This window comes from Fragaria vesca, linkage group LG5 (genome assembly GCF_000184155.1).
Source record: "Fragaria vesca subsp. vesca linkage group LG5, FraVesHawaii_1.0, whole genome shotgun sequence".
NCBI classification, from domain to species: Eukaryota; Viridiplantae; Streptophyta; class Magnoliopsida; order Rosales; family Rosaceae; genus Fragaria; species Fragaria vesca.
In genome coordinates, this window is record NC_020495.1 from 28,014,458 (window position 1) to 28,021,648 (window position 7,191).

At 38.2% G+C, this 7,191-nt stretch overlaps 1 protein-coding gene across 1 annotated transcript; it reads right to left on the reverse strand.

Moving 5' to 3' along the window:
* Nucleotides 1–1,985: 1,985 nt before the first annotated feature.
* LOC101307125 (ABSCISIC ACID-INSENSITIVE 5-like protein 2-like) lies at nt 1,986–3,832 on the reverse strand. Its single transcript, XM_004301898.1, has 3 exons — nt 2,978–3,832; nt 2,783–2,854; nt 1,986–2,069 (listed from the first exon to the last, which is right to left on the reverse strand). The coding sequence occupies exons 1-3, from the start codon at nt 3,830–3,832 to the stop codon at nt 1,986–1,988; spliced, it is 1,011 nt and encodes a 336-aa protein (XP_004301946.1).
* Nucleotides 3,833–7,191: the final 3,359 nt, after the last annotated feature.

A 7,191-nucleotide genomic window follows, 5' to 3' on the forward strand; every position in this document is an offset into this window, starting at 1 on the left:
GAGAGAGAGAGAGCTTGAAATGAATGTAGTAGGATGTAGTAGGACCAATGGGGGCAGCATGCTGCATGCATATGGGCAGTGATACAGTTCCACACTCCGGCTGCCCGAGAGACTAGTCAGACTAGCTGCTAGGTCTGGATTTCTAATCATGAACAACTTCTGCTTTTTCTTCTTCTTTTTTCTTTTTTTTTTTCCTTGAGAATGAACCCCTTCTGCTTTGTTAATTGTTAGTGTTTGAAACTGTGAAAAGACTATGAACGATGTTAATTTTTATACCACGCTTGTTAATCACCCTGAAGCTAATATGCAACAAGAATACAAGATAGTGTATGCGTACATATGACTCCGTTGGGATAAATTACCTTTACCTCATATACAATTCATGTTTTGAGCCTAAATACATAGCGTTTAAGGTAACTGTGTGATCTCGATAAAAAAAATTGTGCAATATTAGTTCAATGTACGTTTTTATTGCAAATGCACGCACATTACAAATTCACTTGGGATGAACTCTTCAAATCAAAATAAAAAAATTACACTAGGAATGAAAATGACTGAAACTATTGTACGTTATTAACCAAATAATAGAGAGCCATCAAGTCTTATTTATGAATATGGATCGGTTACCATACATATTAGTTGGGGGAGACCCATCAGTAGTGAATACTTTCGGTGATGGTTCAGGACAAGACCTGTGGCTGTGAGATATCCTTCTGTAATTTATTGCAGTCGTCGAACTTTTTCCTTCAGGACTTGCTTCTTCTACAAAGGATCACACAACTTTGAGGAAAAAGCAAAAGAAAGCTAGGGAAGAGAATAATGTAATCTCAGCATTTTTCTACGCACTAGTTTTCACTTTTCATAAATCTCGCGATACCTGTGAAGACGCACTGGGAAAGTGTTCATATTCCACACAGGTATTTGTTCCAAACACATTTTGACGCAGAGCTTTTGATTCTCTCTTGCATGTCCCAAGCTAATAACCCTTCCCTTTGGTTCTTTCATTAATATATTTATGAAATTCAGATGTCGATTTCTAAATTTATCTTTTAAAGGGAAAGACAACATGTTTGATAAAATGTCTCAAAGAAATAACAATTAAGTTTGAAGTTTGAACAATGAAAAATATATCATTGGTGCTATATGACTATTTGAGAGGTTTATCATGTTCCTCGCATGACAAACCCTCAACTACCTCCAATACCACACATAGGCTTAAATTTTCAACACTCTCGAACTGGTTCTAGTTAAAGTTTTATATGAGCTAGGCCTTCTTTAACTATAACAAGTCAGAAGTAATGACACATTACTTGATTAACAAACTTAGGTTTGATGATTATCAAACTTATATGTGCAAAACATGTTCCATGAGCAGCTTCTCTTTTTGTTGTTGCAAGTCTTTTATTTTCTTTAGATTAATAAGCAAAGGTGAGGCTGACACCAAAATCCAAAAGGAGGCTTTTCTAGCACACCCCCTACAGGATGACAACCAAAATTTCAAACAATATATATACACACTTGCGAAATATTTTGAGGAAGCTAGCTAGTTTGAAATGATTTTCACCAAGAGATCAGAAAAACCTCCCTCCAGCCAAGCAAGTAAAAAGCCGGCCAATTGAACCAGCCATATTTAAGTGCTATATATACTGATCATACTAGGAAATGACAAATCTGAGCTTAAATTATTATTTTCCTTTTGTTTATATACTTTGCACTTTTGCAGTATAGATAAATAGATGATAGTACGTTGCTGCACAGACTTGGCTAGTTTTACATTACAGAATTCTGTATACTATGTACCGTTTTAATTCAAAATAAAAATCAAACTGAAAGAAAGTTCCTTCTTATGGATAATACCCAATTCTCAAAAATGCATAACCAAAGTTTCTGAATCCACAAACGACACAATAAGGAAGCTGAATCATAATGAAGGAAGACCATGTGTAAACAGATGCTAAGCTAGCTAGAAGCCTAAAAGGAAAAGCTTAAAAGGAAGCTGAACTGGTGCGCCTAAGTTGGTATGTAGGCATGGAATTAGTAGGATTTGAAGATAAGAGTATCTCCACCTCCTGCATCAAAAACACATTAAGAAGTAGTAAAGAGCTAGTGTTAACAGTTTAATTCCAAGCAATATAGTCCTATTATCATGGAGATACTGACCAAAAGACTTATAACATACAGTTCTTAATTACTTGGGGAAAATGAAAAAACCTAATATCACCGGACAAGCTCATGCAGTCTCGTGAATAGTAGAAATCCTTTTCCTTAGATGCAGCATTTCAAAGAACAAGCCAGCATTTCCCAGCTTGTATGGATGTCTTAAAACTAAGCATAAGTTTTAGGTGAAGACTGAAACTTCAGTTAAGTTTTCAAATGTGTTAGATGCAGGACAACTACTAAATTTAAAATTTAATTAACCAAATCCCTTATTTGCAACTTCACCTATCAAATTATAAAGTCGAAGGTCGGATTGTTGGAACTCAATATCTTAAGGATCTAGAGTACTTTTGACACCATATTAGACAATCACTGAACTCTGAATAAGATATGGAGTTTTGACACCATATTGGATAATCACTAAACTCTGAAGGCTTATACTTGTTAAGAAATGAGACAATAGATACTACTCATACCAGTTTATGCAAAAGAGAAAATGGATACTAGCGTATGCAAAAGCCAACAAGAAAACCCTATGATGAAACAAAAATATACACATCACAACAGAAGTATAAAAATAACAGTAATGGGTGGGTACGTTGCTTAACATTTGTGATTCTGGTACCTTTTGCTTTTTGAGCCAGGTATTCATTTTTTCCAGGTGAGATACTTTACTCTCCAACTGATTGGTATAAGCCTATATCATTAAACAAAAGCATACTCGTAAGTTGCAAGTTCATATTATATATAGAGACAGATGATGGAGTAACTACTTTAACTACATCATAAAGATAGCGCTGTAAGATATATTCAAAATGACCTGCTTCCTTGCCCTTGACCTTGCTGCTGACTCTCTATTCTTGATCATCCTCTTCTGCCTCCTCTCAATGCTTTTCTCCTTCATTTCATCTGAGTAATTGCGCTTCCTCTCGGCATGAGTTGCCTGAGACTCTGATGATGATGCTGCTGATATTTCTGGCAACGGAATTGACATACCCACTTGATGATTCTCAGAGAAATTATCAAGATTCATAGCTGATGATGAGTTCTCAAACACTGACTCACAAACCGTGAAATTTGAGTCCAACATGGTCATTTGCTGAGCAGCAGCAGCAGCAGCAACTTGGAACTGAAACCAATCTGCCTGCTGTGATACCACGGCTTCTGGATCAATAGGCATCATTTGATGAGCATTTAGGATACCTGCTCGAACTAGGAGATGTTCAGGTGGTGTTGTTTCTGTTGTTGGCTCCCCAATAGTAGTCATTCTTTGATGATGCAAAGAATCATGGGCTGCAGCAGAATTGAGATTGAGAGAATGATGATCATGATGAGCAATTTCCTTCCATACCTCATCGATAGTAATTTTCTTCTTAGTAGTACTCATTAGTGGTCCATTCAAATTGAAATTCCCAAGAAATAGTGAAGTGGGTAGTGAGGAACAAGAAGAAGAAGCGTGTTGCAGCAGCTGCACTTCTTGATCAACTGAGATCACATTTTTAAGAAACTCATCCAAATGTGCCATTCTAGTATTTAGAGGCTTGCTCATATTGCCCAAATTGCTTTCAACCTCATTGCGATCCAAAGTCAGATTGTAATTAGAACCTTGTCCAGCCAATGGAGGAAACTGTGGTTTCTCGTCTCCATTTCCAGACACCAAAGTTCTATCATCCATATGTACCCTTCCAAAACCTACCTGATAGCCAAGTCACACATCCCCTGGACACCTCAAATTGGATATATATGGTCTACACCCAGAATAGAAATGTATATAAATGTAAAGAATAGTAAAAATGTGGAAGAATGGGAAAATTCAAACCATGTTGATGAGTTGGTAAGAAGGTTAGGGAAGAGTCACATTGTGCAATGTGAGAAATGGAAAGGTGGGTGAAGAGGGAGTGAGCAGTCAAGAAGCAGCTTGAGAAGCGAAATGTGAGCCGCAGGAAATGATCGGGCCGAAGTTGATTTGTTGTAGAGGATCCTATTTTCAGTGAGAGAGTTCTCATCTTAACAGCCATACCAGATTTTCATGCTACATTTGGGGGATAATAGAGACCCAATTACCATCCTCCATTAGTTCCTCAATCGTCTCTAATCTCTCTCTCTCTCACCCTCTGTTCCACTTTATTTTCTCTTCCAATAGATATGAGAATGTAGTATTTCTTAGGGTTAACGTAGACATATATATATATATTTTTGAGTAAATGACACTTTAGTATTAATTTTAAAGGTTTATTGCCCATTCCAATAAAAATCTCTTTACCAACCCCATTCCAATGAATTCTAATAAAAATACGTCATTACCCTTGACCTCATTTAACTCTCTTTCTCTGTTTCTCACTTTCTCCTCTCTTTATCCCCGATCAAAAACTCTCTCTCTCTCTCTCAGATCCGTCACCGGAAATGATAAAAGTCGGAGAAGCAAAACCTAAGAGGAATCGGGGGAGAATACATGAGAGAAGCCATTGTAGACCTCAGATTTGAGCCGATTAGGCTCCTGCAAGGCTAGAGGCGGCGACACCATCACTGAGCGAGCACTGTTCACCTTGACACAGACCTCGGCGCTAGGGCTTTTCTTCTTCTTCTGTTGCTCTCTCGCCGCATTCCTAGGGTTTTGCGGCCACACGTTCTTGGATCTGGCATTCGAATCTCAGGCAACGCCTCTCCTTTTGTCCGACAGCTTCAGCAGAGGTCGAATTCAGAGGAAGACTCGGAAATTCTCCGGGTCGGGTTTCGAGTTGAATATGTCCATGGAGAGGATCTCTTCCATCGGGAAAGGGACCTTAGGCACAGTACATGATGGAGTTGGAATTCCGGCGGCTGTGGTTGCCGGAGTAGTTAACGGCCTCGCTCTACGGTGAGGGTTACGCCGCACCGTCACCGTGGATGGACACTGCTCCAGGATTGTGGGGTCCATAGTTTTGGCGTCGGGTTCGGTGGAGAAGGCTGGTAGCCATATAAACTAGGTGTAAACGTTTACTAGGGGTAGTAAACTTTATTTTTTCGCATGTAAGTTGATTTTTCTCTTTTTCAATGTGAATTATGGCATTGAAGCTACTGTTTTGCAAGTTTACTATCCCTAGTAAAAGTTTACTAGGGGTAGTAAACTTTATTTTTTCGCATCTAAGTTGATTTTTCTCCTTTTCAATGTGAATTATGGCATTTGAGCTACTGTTTTGTAAGTTTACTACCCCCAGTAAAAGTTTACTAGAGGTAGTAAACTTCATTTTTTTTGCCGGTATGCTTCCGGCAAGATCCGGTGGGTTCCGGTGACATTTTTTTCAAAAAAATCCAGTGAGACTCCGACGTCTCCGACGATTTTCCGATCACCATCAATTTTCCGGCGACCGGTGACCGGAATCCGGCGGCCAGTGTCCGGTGTTCAGCGACCGGAATCCGGTGACCGACGACCGGCGCCGGTGTCCGGTGTGCTTCCGGGAAAGTCTTTCCTTTTTATTTTTTATTTTTTCTCTTTAAATAAAGGTTAAGGGTAAAAAAGTCTTTTAAAATATCATTTATTATATTTTAATAAAGATTTGTGTATTTGGGCTTAAAATAAATACCTTGTATTCAAATAGGCTAATAAAAAAGATTATCATTGAAATAGGGTTTGACTTTTTCTATTTTGTGCAAATGGTCTTTTTTCTTTTTAATTGAGGGGGTAGAATATTAACACGCTTAATTATGTCCTCATAATTACGCAAATTTTATTCACACGCTGTTTTTTGGATGTGTTGTAATCAGTTGCAAATAATCAAAGATCTGATCAAGCTACAAAAATGGCTGATCGGTTTCTCTGAAACTTTACTTTGTAATCCCGTCGCGTTTTGGAGATCGATAGCATACCTTCTTGTCCATACAAGCGTGTTGCAATGGTTTTCAGTACGTTTCTGCACTCCTCGCATTAATTTTGGAGATAGCATACCTTCTTCTCCATACCATATGCATGAACTTTCCCTTGCATATAGTTCAGGCCCATGTTGGGGAATGGGGCTTTGTGTAGGTTTTCTTAAAGATTAGTAATAATACACTAGTGAAATGGGTTTCAACTTTCAAGGTTATGATGAATGAGTGCAATCAGTTCATGAAATGCATGTAACGATGACTAGAGAAAGTGGCCGTAAACTGGTAAAGGAAGTGGATCGATCAATCAATCAGAGAATGGATGAATGCGTGGGTGTGCTCCGGCCTTCCTTTGTGCAACGTGGTCACCACTCAGATCGATCTTGCGTGCTTTTTTTTTCTGTCTTCTTTTACAGGATGATGATGATGAGTCATAGCACAAGTTAAACCGGCCAATTAAGTAAGAGGATACGTGGTACTTCTCCTCACCTGCGGGAAAACACGTACGTACAAGCATATATATAAACACACGTACACACTCGCACCTAGCTAGGTTTAGCTGGGTTTTGTTCCTTTTGAGCCGCAACAGTATCAAGAACTGCGTCTGTTTCCTGTCAATATTAAGATCCCTAAGTTTATATCTAAAACAACAACGCTTTCTAGTCTAAGGGCAGGCGCCGTTTCTGAGTTTTCAAATTGATGTTTAAAGAAAATCATATAAACCCTAGTACGTTTCTGAGATATATGTACTGCATGTAATTAAGTTTTAGTTATTTTTCTGCAAATTAAGAACTAAAAACGGAATCCAAGCTGCATGTATTGCCACTTGATTGAATATATAGAAAGGCAAATCGAGCTAGGAACCAAATCAAACCAGTGGATGATAAAGGCCTTCACCTTACACCACCAGATATAGCACAGAATCAATTGTATCAGGACAGGGAATACAATTAAGGGATGACTTGCAACAGAATCAACGACCAAATTAACATTTACATATATTGATATAAACAGACACGCACGGATCGATATATACCAAGTACCACCAAACTAAGCTAAACTAGAATTATCCAAGCTCTCATACTACGTACGAACTTGAACCAAAACCTATCATGTCAATCACTCCTGGGAATTTGAATAACTGAATAAGATATATATATATATATATATATATATATATATATATATATA

What these genes read in the sequence shown, in the direction of transcription:
- LOC101307125 (XM_004301898.1), bottom strand. Translation starts at nt 3,832, where the DNA reads ATGGATGATAGAACTTTGGTGTCTGGAAATGGAGACGAGAAACCACAG. An exon ending in GGTCAAGGGCAAGGAAGCAG is followed by an intron (nt 2,855 to 2,977) that starts GTCATTTTGAAT and finishes TTAATGATATAG; the next exon opens with GCTTATACCAATCAGTTGGA. An exon ending in CCTGGCTCAAAAAGCAAAAG is followed by an intron (nt 2,070 to 2,782) that starts GTACCAGAATCA and finishes TTTTTGATGCAG; the next exon opens with GAGGTGGAGATACTCTTATC.